General features: G+C 43.3%; 3 protein-coding genes across 3 annotated transcripts; 2 read left to right on the forward strand and 1 right to left on the reverse strand.

The window, feature by feature from the left end:
• Positions 1-2,263: 2,263 nt before the first annotated feature.
• On the forward strand, positions 2,264-7,012 carry LOC125535711 (F-actin-capping protein subunit alpha). Its single transcript, XM_048698775.1, has 10 exons — positions 2,264-2,487; positions 2,615-2,730; positions 3,129-3,218; positions 3,972-4,036; positions 4,113-4,274; positions 4,736-4,814; positions 4,919-4,996; positions 6,398-6,472; positions 6,554-6,589; positions 6,706-7,012. The coding sequence occupies exons 1-10, from the start codon at positions 2,376-2,378 to the stop codon at positions 6,829-6,831; spliced, it is 939 nt and encodes a 312-aa protein (XP_048554732.1). The 5' UTR covers positions 2,264-2,375; the 3' UTR covers positions 6,832-7,012.
• An 812-nt stretch (positions 7,013-7,824) lies between these two features.
• Positions 7,825-10,192, forward strand: LOC125535712 (ribosome biogenesis protein NSA2 homolog). Its single transcript, XM_048698777.1, has 9 exons — positions 7,825-7,945; positions 8,117-8,236; positions 8,330-8,397; positions 8,670-8,778; positions 8,862-8,930; positions 9,023-9,080; positions 9,372-9,607; positions 9,752-9,803; positions 9,893-10,192. The coding sequence occupies exons 1-9, from the start codon at positions 7,943-7,945 to the stop codon at positions 9,958-9,960; spliced, it is 783 nt and encodes a 260-aa protein (XP_048554734.1). The 5' UTR covers positions 7,825-7,942; the 3' UTR covers positions 9,961-10,192.
• A 347-nt stretch (positions 10,193-10,539) lies between these two features.
• On the reverse strand, positions 10,540-13,214 carry LOC125535710. The gene is made up of 7 exons (XM_048698774.1): positions 12,695-13,214; positions 12,132-12,209; positions 11,908-12,050; positions 11,555-11,625; positions 11,367-11,462; positions 11,140-11,232; positions 10,540-11,064 (listed from the first exon to the last, which is right to left on the reverse strand). Exons 1-7 carry the CDS (start codon positions 13,136-13,138, stop codon positions 10,982-10,984), a joined length of 1,008 nt encoding a protein of 335 aa, XP_048554731.1. The 5' UTR covers positions 13,139-13,214; the 3' UTR covers positions 10,540-10,981.
• Between the last annotated feature and the right edge of the window lie 3,789 nt (positions 13,215-17,003).

A 17,003-nucleotide genomic window follows, 5' to 3' on the forward strand; every position in this document is an offset into this window, starting at 1 on the left:
TGAGATTTGGTGGTAAGTCACCATAAGTTTGTTTCCAATTTGTCAGACACCATAACTTTCATGTCGAATATGTTGCAGAAATATTCTTTGATAAACATGTTTTTATCTCTTGATATTTTAGTATGATTGTAAATTTTTCCATTCACGTATCATTCCAAGAAAGATTTTTATTTGGGGGAGAATGAAGGGAAGAAAAGGAGAGTGCTGGTAAAAAAATAAGTCGTTAAGACAGCCCGTTGCAACGCATGGGCGTTCTATTAGTCTTTATAAATTCTCCTCTTCTTCGATCCAGTAGTAAAAAAATAAGTCGTTAAGACAGCCCGTTGCAACGCATGGGCGTTCTACTAGTCTTTATAAGTTCTCCTCTTCTTCGATCCAGTAGTACAAGCACCCTTTTGGTAAGCTTGATTGAGTAATGGAGAATAAACTAGATATGTTAACATAAGTTGTAATTAAAAATATTGATATGTCAACAACCTTCAATTTCATAACTCCTCTACTTCTCGTTTGTAAAAATAGAATCAGAACAGAGGGGGGAGACTCCCCCTGTCTTATTCTCATAGGAGATGAGAAGACTCGAACCCGGGCCGGCGGCAGCAACCTTTGTGTCGTCTACCACTCCACCCGGAAGAGCTTCTCACTACTTCTCATTTGTCAAACACATAGCCAATCTCATGACCGTACAGAAAAAAGACACTGCACAAGATCTACATAAGCTCCATAATTTCCATTTAAAAACTGTCTCATTTTCTATTTATGAAATGAGGGGATATTCTCGTCATCTCGGGCACCTACCTCATCTTCTTCATCTTCTTTCTTTACTCATCACCTGTACATTTTTTAAAATAACTATAAAGGTAGAAAAGTGCTGATGTTTTAGCGCACATAGTGGTCGGCGATGATGCGAAGGTTGTGATGATCCTTAAGATCAAATTTGGACCACCATCACACAACGGAAATGAATATCATGCATGTGGCAACTTGTCTGGTCCTAATAGGAGCGAGTGAATACAATTCCAAGTAAAAGGAGCTAGGATAGAGGCTAGATATGTAATTTCACAATTCATCCTCGATACTGTCTAGTAGCTAGCGGTATGTTTTTTTTTGTGAAAATCAAAGGAGAATTATTCTCTTGTTATGTGAAAAAAAGCATTGGGGAATAAATTATTATATTTGATTAAAGGGGTTTCTCTGTCCTATTTTATACTCACTCCGTTCCTAAATATTTGTCTTTTTAGGATTTCAAATGGACTACCACATACAAATGTATATAGACATATTTTAAAGTGTAGATTCACTCATTTTGCTCCGTACGTAGTCACTTGTTGAAATCTATAGAAAGATAAATATTTAAAAATGGAGGGAGTAAAAGAGAGAGGCAAAGGAAACACATGATGACTGTTCACACGGCTCAGACTAAACCAAAGTAGCCAAGATAAAAAAAATAGCAAAAGGAAATTTAGCAAGAGGAGCTATCTATTACAGAATCATCAACATCGGTTGAAAAATGGGCCCTCAGATATAAGTTCTATTGAACAATCATCTTCACGCGATCCTCATGAGTTCTCTTCTTCGGTTCAGTAGTACAAGCATCCCTTTAGTAAGCTTGATTGAGTACCGGAGTAATTGAAAATATTGATACGTCAACAACCTACAATTTCATAACTCCTTTGCTACTCATTTGTCAAACACAGATCCAGTCTCATGAACGTAGAGAAAAAAGTACATGATACTAGGTGGACAGTAGTATCCCCAACTCATCAGGGTTCAAATCCTGATGCTCGCATTTATCCTGGATTTATTTCAGGAATTCCGGCGATACGTTTTCAGTGGGAGGAGACGTTCCCGTCGACTACGAGGCGCCTACGCTGACTTCGTAAAATCTTAAGATGATATGCCGGCTCAGTCTTTCGGAGGTGCTCATAAGGGTAGGGTGTGCGTGTGTGCGTTCATAGGGGTGAGTGTATGCGCGTGTATATGAACGCTTATGTCTGTACTGATGCTAAAAAAAATAATCTACAAAAGCTCCATAATTTCCATTTTTTTGTAACTTTGCTGTTTTGTTCACTCCTCTGTACTAGTACTTCACAAATTAATTTCTTCCTTTGCCCTAGAAAAAAAACCCTCCAGCGGCCATCTACTCCACACGGAAAACCCACCGGCCCCGTCCGTCCGATCGGGTACAGTACCGCGACCATCGTCAACCGTCACGGCCCGGCAGGCGCCACCCGCCGCTCGCCTCGCCTGCCCCCCACGTGCCGCCCGTGCGGCCACCCATCAATCCCTCTCCCCCTCCCCCCCACGCCTCCCGCTCCGCCCACTCCACATCGCCTCCCGTCCCCCACCCACCGCTGCTCCCCGCCCGCGCCCGCCAAATGTCGGACGACGGCGGCGCCGGCGAGCCGCTCAGCGGCGACCAGAAGCGGGAGATCGCCGTCTGGTTCCTCGCCAACGCCCCCACCGGCGAGATCCACTACGTCGCCAAGGGTAACCCCCCGCCCGCCCCCCTCCGCCTACCTCCATTCGATCCCCAGTCACGCGCCCGTAATTCCGGCGGGCCGTATGTCTCGCCCGTGCCTTTTGTTTGACTCCTCGCTTGTTCGAATGCGCGCAGATGTGCGGGCGCTGCTCGGGGACGACGCCGCGTACGAGGCCGCGGCCGCCGAGGCCTACCCGGAGTACAACAAGACGCACCTCGTTTCCCTCGAGCTCCCAGACCGCAGCGGCGATGTGAGCATCTCTCTCTCTCTCTCTCTCTCTCTCTCTCTCCCTTCAGAGCTGTCGTACAGTGCCGAATTACTTTGGAAGTGATAACTTGTGTGTGCCATAGTTCTTAAACCAGCGGTTAAGACTCCACGAATCTGGCTCTTAGGCTATCTTTCGGATTTATTTTTAATTTGCTAGGCTTGTGGAACTGAACAACTGTACTGTACTGTAGGCCGAGTTGAGGATAGGAACATTTGGGGTAGTTTCTCTCTCTGACCACATGATAATTATAGTAGGAGCATTTCCGCTGGATGGGCCACTGTTCTTTTTGTGTCAATTTCCCTTCCATGAAGGGAGTATAATGCTTGAAGTGTCCCTGTCAGCCGAATGTTCAATTTTAATTGTGTGATACATACCTGCAGATAATCATCACAACTTATGGGGAGATTGACAGGAACAACTATCTGGACCCTAGGACCGCACAAATTGCTACTGTGGACCATGTTAAGCAGGTATCATTGAATAATGTGCTTGATACCGCTCACGAGTCACGACAATTTAGCTTTATTATGCCTATTCTTACAATATTTTAACACGCCAGAAAATGTACAGCAAACCACTGTACAAATAATCACTCATCTTAGAGAGTAGTGTATTTAGCAATTGCGTATCTGCAGTAAGCATGGCTTGCATCTTGACCTTAATGGTCTTACCATTCTTATACTTTTGAGTTTTGACGAATGGCCCAGGTTCATTTATGGTTTAGCAGTGTTCACTCAGTTTGCAATTTACGCTGTTGCGAAACCACTTATTTCATGTTGAACATGTCACATGGATGTAATATAGTGTATAACTCAACATACTTTAGCTCTGAGCCAAGCTCTGCATGTAAATAATCCACTCTCTCTGTTGCTGGTTTATATTTTTACTGAGGAATTGATCTGGGCAATGATACTGAAATAATCATATGTTTCAAACCAAATGGATTTGCTGGACTTGAATTGAATGGGTTTCTTATGATACTTGAAATAGCTCAAAAAAGCAGAAACATGAAAAATGACTTCTCCAATATATTTCAAAATTGCAGTGGCCTTTATCTATTAACCCTTACATCAAACACCACTACCAGCAGAACTATGCTTTGCAGGCTAACATTACCCGCCTCCACAAATTTGGATATGGGATTTCATTCTCCTTTCTTATTGTCATTAAATATGAGAATTCTTACCTTAAGTTAATTCATTTTGTTTCGTGTTTATGTTTAGACTTGTACAAAATTGAGGCCTGCTACAGATGAGGAGCTTCCGTCAGGATATATTGAAGAATTTAGGTATGTTATCTCTGCTACTTTTCATTGCCCATATTACATAGTCAGTGAATAATCCATACTTATTTACTTGAGACAGGAGTGCTATAGATTATGAAGTGTCCAAATATGTTGGTGAAGCTTATCCAAAAGGTGTTTCTGCCGTTTATTGTACCAATGGAAAGGATCTAGAGGAACCAGGAGCTGATTTTGGTTTGGCAGTAGTTATTTCTGCTGCTAGACGAAGCCCACGGAACTTTTGGTATGTTCTCTTTTCTGACTTTTTTGTTACCTTGCTGTTATTATAAGGAAATTACCTTGTTTATGCACCTATAGATCAGTGACTTTAGTTTGGATTATAATGCCTGTTTTCAGTTCCTCCTCTTTATAGTGTCTCTAGAGGCTTTAGTTTTTATCTTTGTATCCTTATATTTCTCTTTCAGTATGCAACTTTTGATTGTATATTTACCACTCTATTGTTTCTTGCCTCCCACTAGTAACTAATCATTTGGTGTGTGGCTATGCTGTTTATCACCTGCTTATAATACATTATTATATGTTTAATTGTACTTTCTTACTTAAAGATTTAGTGCTTGTGCTATATCTGAACATTTGTTTCACAGAATACGTTGCTAGAACACTTGAAGTATGTTCCTTATAGGTTTGATCTTCGTATCATTTAGTGTCTGTCTGATGGAGGCAACTTAATATTGTGTCATCCAGCAATGGCAGCTGGCGTTCCATTTGGACTTTGGAATTCAGTTATGCGTTTCAACTTGTAGAAATTAAAGGAAAGATACAGGTTAGCTGTTTTACTTAGCTGAAGCTAAAATCATGGTTAAATAATGTCACTGCAAGTAAAATTAGTAACTTCTGTATTTTAAAGATTACTTGTATGGTCACCAGGTAGATGCTCATTATTTTGAAGAGGGAAATGTGCAGCTGGATACTGATGTTGATCGCAAGGACTCCACAATAATGCAGGTTAGTGAATGGAATAATTTTGAGCCCTACATATTGTAGTGATTTTTTTTTGACCTCATAGTGGACATATGTTGCTTGTGTGGGAGGAAATCTGTAAGACTAACATGGTCCTTGACCTCCCCTTTCGTTTTAAAAACCTCTGATGCATAAGAAGAGGCCTAAAGCTCTGCAGCATATTTTGGCTCGAAACTACGACCTTGGCCCTCCAGGCACCCTCAATGTTCGAATTTTGGATTTGTTTTGCAGAACTTGGTGTTTTATCACCTTAAACATGGCCTACCATTAAGTCTCTTCTCAGGCTCTGAAGCTCTATTTTGGTTGTTGTATCACTGCTTTAGTATTTTTTGCTTGTATAGTTGGACCCACAGTGCAGCCATTATAAATTTTAGGTAAACTTTATTCCATTCTTCGATAATATTGTTTTCTCGAAAACTCCTGCACATGCAAGTCGGTATGTGTTCATTTATTTGTATCCAAGAAACTTAGAAATATTATCTTCACTTTACCAAGTCACTATATTGGTGCAAACTGCTCCAACACAAACCTAAGCTTTATGCAAACTTTTTTCTGGGAAATGATGAACCTATGGCATATTTCCTCTCCCAGATTTTACTTTGCTGGATTGTGTAGATAGAAATGACAGTTGCAAGTTCACCTCATGACTAGCATGTAAGAGAGAAAGCGTGGGTGGGGCATAGTTACTCTTTTCCTTCCTAGTTATTTTCTTTTGTATCTGGCTGTGGAGTTTGTGTGCTGCACTATTCACATTTCAAGAGGGCAGGCCTGGCTGTGAAGTCCTCCCTCTTGTGCCAAGAGGTCCTGGGTTCGAACCAGCCTCTCTGCATTGCACTTTGCAGGGGTAAGACTAGGTTCCAATTATCCCTCCCCAGACCCCGCCTTGTGTGGGAGCTTCTATGCACTGGGTCTGTCCTTTTCTTTATGTGTACTCCCTCTGTCCCAAAATAATTGAAGTTCTAGTTTTTTCCTAAGTCAAACTTGCTTAAGTTTGACTACCTCTATTGAAAAATGTGCAGAGATCTACAACAGCAAATACACATAATACGAAAATATATGTCTTAAAGAATCTTAAGAGACTAATTTGGTGTTCTAAGTGTTAATATATTTTTGTATAGACTGGGTCAAAAAATTAAACAATTTTGACTTTGGGCAAATCCAGAACTTCAATTATTTTGGAACGGAGGTAGTAGTATCTTTGTGTCATTCACCCATTGATGTGCCATCCGATCTAAATTTGTTGTGCTGCCTTGAGTATGCTTTTTGGATATTTAGTCATGGTGCCACCTTCAATATCCCTATTTGCTTTCTTTGTCCATTTTATTATATCAACGCCAGGTTTAAAATTTTAAACATGCCTCTGATGTTATATTACTTATGTTTCAGTCACCTGAAGACACTGCACACACAGTTGCTAACATCATTCGGCATCACGAGTCCGAGTATTTTTCATCTCTCGAGGTTGGAACCTTTCTGTTCTCTACTTAATCTCCCAAGATACTAACACAGTGAATAATGCTATTTACACATTTCTGCACACAGGAATCATACTTGAATCTCTCCGACGCAACGTTTAAGGTACGCCGAGGCATCAGTAAACAATCTGGCATTAAACAGGATAGTCGCAACGCTCGGATTACTGCACTTATCTTTTCATGTCCCCTGTTTCACTCCATGTTTTGTCTCGTGCACAGGATCTTCGGAGGAAACTTCCGGTTACCCGCACCCTTTTCCCATGGCATAACACGCATGCCATCACCCTCACGCGGGACCTCGCCAAAGAGCTAGGGATAGGGAAAGGAAGCCATGTCACTAGGTAGCTTCGTGTGGAATTTTTATCTCCATGCAATTTGCTGTTCTGTAGGCTGTACAATTCTTATCCTGTATAATCAGCAGTTTTCTTCTTTCGGTTACTGTGGTTTCACATAGCGGTGTAAATCAAGAGCTTGACCTTTCTTTTGTGGAGAAATCGCATCGCCAGAATATATGTTCGTTCATTCAGATTCTGACTTGCCTCATTTGATGTGAGATGTTTGTATTTGGCCTCCAAATCAAACACATGTGTCCCTTGTGCCTTTTGAGATGACCCGAAACAGATTTTATCATCTGCTATGTACATAATGTACAACTGACAAGAGATGGTGCAGAACTCTTGAAACATTCTTTGAAATTCTTACAATCGTCTCTAGGACGAAGGTTATCATGTATACCCTCATGGTATGTTTGGTACTAGTGCCCAAGTTTGCCCTACCAAAAATCTGTCTAGCCTAAATTTCAGTCAAGATTTTATTTGCCTATGAGTTGTCCAATATTTTTTTTTGCAAAAAATAAGAGAGAAAAAACTGGAGTGAACACTCTTACATTAACATGTCCAAAGACATACCATATTCTCTTATAGAAATACTAAGTATACAACATAGACATGCGAACCACATGAATGTACTCATACATCATCTACCGAAGGTTGGATTACGAAGAAGATTGATCAAGTAACCACAAACACACCTTGTTGTCAACGGAAACATACCTAGTATTTGATCCCTGACGGGGCTAGGGATACAACAACCCTGCTAACTATCATTACCTTTTTTGAGGAAACCCTGTTAACTGCCCATGTTAAATTACATTTTAGTCAACGGTCTCAACTTTTCAACTCAAGCGAAGAGCGTAGGCAAACGCGATCAATCAATTTTTTGTTGAGAGGTAATCAGTTAATAATTACATGAGCAAGTGTCAAAAAATATTTAATTTCCAGAGCAGGCCTTTTTGGCCCATATTATGCGCGAGCCTCCTAACGGTCAAAATTGCCCAGGCACAGATCGTGCAGCCCAAGGCCCATAAATACCTATAAACCCCCAAAACGACGCCTCTTCTCCGTCCTTTCCGCCGCCTCCCCACCGCAAACCCCGACCAGCCCTAGGGTTCGCCGCCATGGTAAGTCCCCTCCGTCTTCCTCCCACCGCCGTCCTCCCTCCGCCGTCCGCCCCGCTGCCGATTCGTCCCGTCCCGAGCTCGCCCCCCCTGCTCCGCTTGCTTTCTGACTGCTCTACGATGTTCTCCCCTCGAATTTTGCGCTGATTTTCTCCGCGCTCGATTTCCCTGCAGCCTCAGGGAGATTACATAGAGCTTCACCAGAAGCGCCATGGCCGGCGCATGGACTACGAGGAGCGCAAGCGCAAGAAGGAGGCGCGCGCGGTCAAGAAGAACTCCAAGGATGCCCGCAAGGTGCTTGCCCGATGCGACCCCTCTTTCGTATCCCATGTAGTATGTTTCTGCGCGTTTCTGTTGCTGATGCGTGTGTGGTTTTGTCTGTCGCAGTTGCTCGGTGCCAAGGGCAAGAGGTTCGCCAAGAAGCGGTATGCCGAGAAGGCGCAGATGAAGAAGACGTAAGTGCTCTGTGTAATGTTTCTGAATGACTGCTTGCTGCTGCTCCAGTTGGTACTTGCCTAGAACTAGGAGATATGATGATTGTTCGCTGTCGCAGTCGTAGTAGATTTTTTTAGAGACGAAGGGGGCAACAACCGCCGTCCCATTTAGGTAGAAGATCAGTGACACGAATAGGAGACACTCCAGCATCAAGGATGTTTTCCTCGTGATGTAGAATCAGCGTATGTGATTGCGATTGTGTGGGCCTTACTCACAATTGTTGTTCATGCAGCCTGAAAATGCATGACGAGTCTTCTTCCCGGCAGAAGGTTGATGATGATGTTGAGGAGGGCGCCATTCCTTCGTATCTGCTGGATCGTGATCCGACACAGCGCGCCAAGGTGCATACATACCCTGTTCCTACCGCCTGCCGTGATACAGACCTTTCTTATCGCACCAGTTGCTGATTTATCGTCAATTGTAGGTTCTCAGCAACACAATTAAGCAAAAGAGGAAGGAAAAGGCTGGCAAATGGGATGTTCCTTTGCCAAAGGTATTTCTCAGTTCAAACTGCTGTTGTTTGCCTGCTTCAAAATCAGTGGGTTCCCACTTGGCTAAATATTGCCACGCTTCATCTTCTTGCAGGTCAGACCTGTTGCTGAAGAAGAGATGTTCAAAGTTCTACGCACTGGCAAGCGGAAAAGTAAGTCATGATGAGATCTATTAGGCAACCTAGATTACAGTTTGTAATCTGCATATGTCGTGCATTTCATATACAGGAATTGCATAAGTTTGTAATTCCTTGGCGGTTGCTAGCCCATTTTTTTGCTTCGGAATGCTTTCCTAAAAGTGAATGTGCTGCAACTGAATTCTGCTCACTTCTGTTTTTGGTCTGAAGTTGCTTTTAACATTCGGTGAACAATGCACTGACTACATATAACTATTTCTTCTCCACTGAACTGAATAATTTAGCTGGTAAATTTTCCTTGTGCAGCCAAGCAGTGGAAGAGAATGGTAACTAAAGCCACCTTTGTTGGCCCTGGATTTACAAGGAAGCCACCAAAGTACGAGAGGTTCATCCGGCCTACTGGTCTGCGTTTCACCAAGGCTCATGTGACTCACCCTGAACTGAAATGTACGTTCAACCTCGACATAATTTCGGTGAAGAAAAACCCAAATGGTCCAATGTACACTTCTCTTGGTGTTATGACGAGGGGAACAATTATTGAGGTATGCAAAGCAAACCTTATCTCCACTGCAATAGTATTGTAGCTAATATACTTTCCCCCCTATCAATGCCTACAGTAATGATGCTTGTCATTGTTCTTTGATTTATTTTCCTGTTGGTACTTACAATAATAAATCTTCACTCAGGTGAATGTAAGTGAACTTGGTCTCGTAACCCCTGCTGGAAAAGTTGTTTGGGGTAAGTCATCCGTGGAAAAGCTCAGCTCCTTTTGCCCTTCCCTGCGCCTTAAGCCATGTTCCATAAACCAATGTTTCTTGTCTGTGCAGGCAAATACGCACAGGTTACGAATAACCCGGAGAACGATGGATGTATCAATGCTGTCTTGCTCGTGTGAAGCTCTGATACAATTCTGGTCAAGACGGCGAGTCTGCTGTTTGTATCCGGTCTAACGAGGGCAATTTTGTCGGCGTTGCAGTTCGTGCTTGTCTTTGGAATAGACCCACTTTCTAGTTTAATGTCAAGGTGGAATAGTCTTCTTCCCTTACTGTAACCTGCTGTAAAATTTGAGCTATAGATCCGGCAAATACTTGAATGGAAGTCCCACCTGTCTCTGTTTTCCTTGCTCATATTACGTTGTGGGTTGGCTTATTTCTACGATTCATCCTCCAGTAATGCAAAAATATCATGCTGCAGCCGAGTGTGTTGCGATTCTCATCTTGGGATCACCCACTCTACAATGTAGTACCAGGGGGTGACAGTGCTTCCCCCTTGACGTAACCTGCTTTACAATTTGAACTATAAAAACAATCAAATCCTTGACGTAACCTGCTTTACAATTTCAACTATAAAAACAATCAAATCCTTGAATAAAAGATCCTCCGCATATCTTTTGGATCATCTTGTTTCTGACTATACTTGAATAATGCAACATGCTACTAATAATTTATCACTGCAAATTGGTGATGCAGCAGCATAGTCGTAAGAGGACCCATAGCTTTTGTTGTTCTGAAACGAGTACGAACGCAATTCAAGTGCCTTGTTCACTCGAGATACAACCTACGTTACTTGTTGATACAGGCACAACTAGGTACAACCTTGATTCTTTTCACAATATATAAACACTGGTTCCCCCGAATGCCACAACCAAATGAATTTCTGATGAACTCCATCAAACAAACATGTCATGCGTGCGATAGATTAACTGCTTCCTCGAGTGCTACATCTGTACATTCAATCAAATAAGCATCTGAAGCCGTCTTGGAGATGAACACCTGAACTATACAGGATACTTGCCACCAAATCACTGATGCTTTCCTGGATCTCGAGTGAGTGCATCTTGTAAAAAATGGTACATTTGGTGTTCCCTTCCCAGAGATGAAATCACACGGTGAAGGCAATGATCCTATGGATGGACGTCAGCAAATGAAAATTCTATCCGCTGGAGCTGTGTTGGCTACATTCAGATAGTTGACATCGACCGCAAGCTCTCCGAAATCATCTGCAGGACCATTCAGAGAACTAACAGTTAGGTTTTTGACCATGTCACAGCAGCAGGTACATTGACAAAGCATACCTTCGTATATTGTTCGTACGATCTGAACATAGTCACGTATCATATCTTGATAAATAATTCCATCTGGATGTGCATCCAAGACGACTAGCACCCCTGTATGATTGCAAAATTGTCCACGAAATGTCAGTTCGTATATGCAAAACAGGAAGAAGTTCTGCGATCTCTTAAACAGGAACAAGGCGGAAACATGGACAACTTCGAGTACTCAGTAGCCTGTATCAGCATACCTGGTGCTAACCAAGCTTTATTATCACTGGATGGCAATGGAGCTAACCAAAGGATATTACGTAAATTCATGGAATCATCATAGGGTACATCAGATTCTGTCAAGATAGTGAATTTTTTAATCAAATGCAAACACACAGTGCAAGGAAATTTTTGATTTAGAGTTCATATGCATCTGACTAAATCATACCAGCCTGGCAATATCCCAAATTGTAAGGGAACAATTTCTTGTCGAATGCTGGATATTCTTTGGCGTGGAACCTGTTTCAGAAAATAATCAACATGACAATACCTAGCAATTAACAAACTGTTACTTATACTTACCAATCTAAAGGAGTACATGATATTTCTAGTGGTATTTTAAAGACCATCTGTTAACAGAAAGAAAACACGCTCTTACTTATACGTACCAATCTAAAGGTGTAAATGCAACATTCATATATACATAATGTTTCTAGTGGTATTTTAAAGACCATCCGTTAACAGAAATATTCTTTTCACAATCCTATAATCTTAACCATAAGAAATTTGGGTAGAACTTACAGAATCCCAAGCCTTCCTGTACCAGATGCCAGGAAAAGATGCCCGTGGAATAAATCATAACGAGTCAGTGAAACATTTAATCCAACCGATGGTCCTCGCGCAGCAATCAATTCAAACAGAAATGCAAAGTATGAATTGATGTCCTGATCATAACACAAACATGTAAACAATGCCGGACATACAAGTAAAAGGAACGCCGGCTAAAAGTTGAGCCAAACACGGACCTCATCAGCAAAGCGTCTTCCATACGGTGTTCTTGTGAGGTGGCATTTGCTCTTCTTCGTTCCCTCAATATCAGGCACCTAACGAGGATACCGTGGTAGATTTTGTTAGGAAAAGAAAGAACATACTGCGGGCATTGGTAGATAAACTTGTGACTCTCCATTAGTGTACCAGTTTACTCCACACAAGCTAGTTTTTTCCCACAATCAATCACTCACAAACCTTATAAAGTAAAACAAAAACACATCTCGAAATCCAATATGCAATATGTAGTGCCTATCCGAAGTATGTACATGACATAAAACAACATCCTTATCCAGATCATCTAAACCAAACTGAATTCTCCACTAGAAACTCACTTCATAACAGTATCCCACATTTTGATCAATGATCATGCAAAATCAAAATGAATTATCACCAGACGAATGAACCATTTCCCTTCTAACCAATGCCTGCTCTCGTGCCCCTCAGGATCTCAAATTCCATCGCCCCCAAACCTTCCGAGACCCTAAACGGTGCAAAATTCCACGGCTCTGGGGAGCAATTGAGGAAAATGAGCACTCACCGGCAGCATGGTGGGGTCGAGCAAGCGGTGGATGGCCCCAGGGTCGCCTCCGGAGTCGACGGCGAGGAGCGCCAGCTCCAAGACCGGCGCCGGCGGCCACATCACCATCGCGTCCGCCTCGGCCGCATCGCAGCCTTCCAGGAGAACCTTCCGGGAGCCCCTCCGGGGATACGCGCTAGACACGGCGGCGGGGTTGGCCGGGGAGAGGAACCGGAGGCAGGAGCTCAGGCGCGAGGCCTCCCGGGCCGGCACCCGCGCCGCGGCGCGCGGGCCGGCGAGGACGGCGAGGAGGTCGGCGGCTACGGTCCGCGGAGAGGAGGAGGCGGCCGAGGAAGGGAGGGGAGAGGGGGAGGAGGAGACGGCGGCGAAGGAGACGCCGAGGGAGACGGCGGCGAAGGCTAGCTTGAGCGAGAGGGGAGGTGCCCTGAACCGGAAGCGTTCCATCCCCTACTCCAACGGGTTGAGCTGTAGTGTGGACTACTCCAACTGCTTTTGCTTCTTGAGAAAATCCACCCCGCAGACCACAGTACGCACAGGACATGCAGCCAACACTTAAATCAAACGGTGGAGCAGTGCTGTTGCCGTGCATCAGAACTTCAGAAGGCGCGATCGTGAAAAACGACGACCCTCAAAGTTCAGCATAAAATGAACTCATTTTAAAAATATTTCACAAAATGATCCTTTCTACACGCCGCTCGAGCCCGGGGTGTCATGCTAGTCATCATAACACCCTGGACAAGTGCGCCATTCAAGGTGCTGATCTACCATGCCGACATCGACGATTGTTGGGCCCATATGTTGGCGCATGATGCCCTAGGCAGGGGCGCTATGCGCCTATGCCGATAGACATGACACCCTAGGCCGGGGAGCCATGTCCCTTCACAAAAAAAAAACAGAGCCAGCGTGATTTGCTGCATACCCGAGCCAGAGGGCTCATTCTTTATTCATGTCTTTTCTCACCCTACTCGTTGCCCTTCTCCTCCCTCCAAATTCATGGTGAAGAAGTATGAATCGAGGGGAAAACTGGTGGATCTTCTTCCCTCCCAATCCTTAAGGTATTCCCCCAACTTTCCTCTCTTTTTATTGTTTTTTTTGCATTGAGCCCATGTGTAGAAACCCTAGTTCATCCCTTTTTTTTTCAAAATTTGTTGATATTTGCGCCTGTCTTAGAAATGTATGAGTAGGGATTTGTATGGTGTGATTAGGATTTGGTACTTATAGTTGGATTTTTTACTATTATGTATGAGCTATTATTTGTAGCAATTTTGAACATGAGAATACTAGGGTTGTTTGTAAATGTGTATATGCATGTTCACTTGTATGGATGAGTTGGCCTAGGTACTTATTTGCACTTGTATGTATCCATTTGTTGTGTGGATATGGATATTTGCACATGTATTATGTTTGTATTTGCACTACTCTGGATGTTTACAAATGACAAGGAGGCCTACGACATACATTGTAATTTTCTAGGATGGTTTCTCTTATCCATCCATCGTGCGATCTATTGCATCGTGGACGGTACATGGCAGATGAAAGAATGGTTTTGATCAGCTTCACCTCAGGTCCGATGCGGTTCATGACAAGATGCAATATGACAAGCGATACACGAAGTATATCTGAAAGACGGGGCTTCTCCCATTTATCTCACTCGTGTCTCATTCGATGTCGAAGATGAACCCTTGTGCAATCACGACACTCATTGATCGATAACGGCCCGAGACACATACTATCCACTTATTTGCTGGAGAGATGACGATTACTTTGCAGGATGTTCCACTGATCACTGGACTCCCCATCAAAGGATAGCGGCCTATTTGTTTTAGCACATATTTCGAGGGATGGCGTGAAATTATGGTGGGACTCATCTGGAGGAACCCCGGGCCTCATGCCCGCCATGACTCATGTGAGCAGATAGATATATGTTTGACCAACAAGGCACAACATCACGAACCAACATGTCGTTGAATGGTTAGGAGGACGGTGATACCCCCAGCCTACCAGGGTTCAAGTCCTAGGCTTGACATTGATGTTCGCATTATTCCTGAATTTATTTCAGACTTCTATCGATGTCTGTTCAGTGGGAGGAGACGTTCCCATCGATTGCAAGGCGCCTGTGGTAACTTCGTAAAATTTAAAAATGTTATGCTGGTTCAATCTCTCAAATGTGTTCATAGGGATAGGGTGAGTGCTCACAAGAATGAGTGTATGCTCGTTTATGTGAGCGACTTTGATTATACTATGTTAAAAAACGAGGCACAATATCACAACCGGGCTCACAACAAACATCCAACCTTACGATGCACCACTTACTCTCATTTCCTGGAAGCTTAGTATATGTAGTGATTTCACAAAATAAAAAGAAGAGGTCGGCGGATCATGGGATGGATAACAAATCAGCGGCCCGGAACTTAGTCCAATGGAGTCATAGTATGTAATCACTAATTGAGAGGTACCCCTTCCACCTCTCAGGTTGCGACAAGTGACGCGCTGTATCCACGCCACTTGTCGCAACTTGGGAGTATTTACTTTTTTCGTATCCCATGATAGGCCGCCGCTACTTGTATCCCATGGAGGCCGACGTCGGCGCGTCCCCGGCTTGTACAGCCGACGATCTGTCCGGTCTTTATCTCAGACCATCCTGGGCACACCCGTTTGGGCTCCACTGAAGCACCCTCTTTACCTCTCCGATGAGCGGTGTAGCCGGACATAGGGAAGATACAGAAAAAGAATATGCCTCTAGGACTCATGGCAGTCCGGTTAGCGGGCTGCCGGACATAGAGAAGACATAGCGATCTGTCGTGGCCCGCCGAGACTAGTGTAGTGTATCCTTGTCATGGGAGTGGAGCTCCGCGCGACTGTACGTGCACATAATTTTACCTTTTTAGTTGAATATAGATCCAAAATGTAACCGTTTTCATCTGGTTTGTATGAAATCCGTCTTGTTTATATGAAATCCAACCGAGTTTGCATGAATTTCATCCGGTTTATTGGAAAAGAGTTTGAAATGTATGCGGCTAGCGTTGGATGACGGCTGATACGTCCATTTTGCATCATGTTTTCCTACTGTTATTCATTATGTTTTGGAATTTTTATTTCACCTCGTGATGCAATTATTATGCCTTTTCTCTTTTTTTTTGCAAGTTTCACCTGAAGAGGGAGATTGTCGGCAGCTGGTATTTTGGACTAGAAAGGGCTACATCAGAGATAGCTATTCTGCACAACTCCAAATGACATGAAAATTTACGGAGAACTATTTTGGAATATATATATAAAATATTGGCGGAGGAAACAACAGGATGCGCCCTACCCCCCTGGGCGCCCCCCGAGCTTGTGGCGCCCCTGACAGGCCTTTGAAGGAAATATGCCCTAGAGGCAATAATAAAGTTGTTATTTATATTTCCTTATATCATGATAAATGTTTATTATTCATGCTAGAATTTCATTAACCGGAAACTTAGTACATGTGTGAATACATAGACAAACAGAGTGTCACTAGTACGCCTCTACTTGACTAGCTCGTTGAATCAATGATGGTTATGTTTCCTGACCATAGACATGAGTTGTCATTTGATTAACGGGATCACATCATTAGAGAATGATGTGATTGACTTGACCCATCCGTTAGCTTAGCACGATGATCGTTTAGTTTGTTACTATTGCTTTCTCCATAACTTATACATGTTCCTATGACTATGAGATCATGCAACTTCCGAATACCGGAGGAACACTTAGTGTTCTATCAAACGTCACAACGTAACTGGGTGATTATAAAGATGCTCTACAGGTGTCTCCGATGGTGTTTGTTGAGTTGGCATAGATCGAGCTTAGGATTTATCACTCCGAGTATCGGAGAGGTATCTCTGGGCCCTCTCGGTAACGCTCATCACTATAAGCTTTGCAAGCAATGTGACTAATGAGTTAGTTGCGGGATGATGCATTATGGAACGAGTAAAGAGACTTGCCGGTAACGAGATTGAACTAGGTATGACGATACCGATGATCGAATCTCGGGCAAGTAACATACCGATGACAAAGGGAACAACGTATGTTGTTGTGCGGTTTGACCGATGAAGATCTTCGTAGAATATGTAGGAACCAATATGAGCATCCAGGTTCCGCTATTGGTTATTGACCGGAGATGAGTCTCGGTCATGTCTACATAGTTCTCAAACCCGTAGGGTCCGCACGCTTAACGTTCGGTGACGATCGGTATTATGAGTTTATGTGTTTTGATGAACCGAAGGTTGTTCGGAGTCCTGGATGTGATCACGGGCATGACGAGGAGTCTCGAAATGGTCGAGACATA

This window comes from Triticum urartu, chromosome 2 (genome assembly GCF_003073215.2).
Source record: "Triticum urartu cultivar G1812 chromosome 2, Tu2.1, whole genome shotgun sequence".
Classification (NCBI taxonomy): Eukaryota; Viridiplantae; Streptophyta; class Magnoliopsida; order Poales; family Poaceae; genus Triticum; species Triticum urartu.

What these genes read in the sequence shown, in the direction of transcription:
- LOC125535711 (XM_048698775.1), top strand. Translation starts at nt 2,376, where the DNA reads ATGTCGGACGACGGCGGCGCCGGCGAGCCGCTCAGCGGCGACCAGAAG. An exon ending in GATCCACTACGTCGCCAAGG is followed by an intron (nt 2,488 to 2,614) that starts GTAACCCCCCGC and finishes GAATGCGCGCAG; the next exon opens with ATGTGCGGGCGCTGCTCGGG. An exon ending in AGTATTTTTCATCTCTCGAG is followed by an intron (nt 6,473 to 6,553) that starts GTTGGAACCTTT and finishes TTCTGCACACAG; the next exon opens with GAATCATACTTGAATCTCTC.
- LOC125535710 (XM_048698774.1), bottom strand. Translation starts at nt 13,138, where the DNA reads ATGGAACGCTTCCGGTTCAGGGCACCTCCCCTCTCGCTCAAGCTAGCC. An exon ending in GAAGACGCTTTGCTGATGAG is followed by an intron (nt 12,051 to 12,131) that starts GTCCGTGTTTGG and finishes TGTTATGATCAG; the next exon opens with GACATCAATTCATACTTTGC. An exon ending in ACAGGAAGGCTTGGGATTCT is followed by an intron (nt 11,626 to 11,907) that starts GTAAGTTCTACC and finishes TTTCTGAAACAG; the next exon opens with GTTCCACGCCAAAGAATATC.
- LOC125535712 (XM_048698777.1), top strand. An exon ending in AAGGCGCAGATGAAGAAGAC is followed by an intron (nt 8,398 to 8,669) that starts GTAAGTGCTCTG and finishes TTGTTCATGCAG; the next exon opens with CCTGAAAATGCATGACGAGT. An exon ending in TGCTGGAAAAGTTGTTTGGG is followed by an intron (nt 9,804 to 9,892) that starts GTAAGTCATCCG and finishes TTGTCTGTGCAG; the next exon opens with GCAAATACGCACAGGTTACG.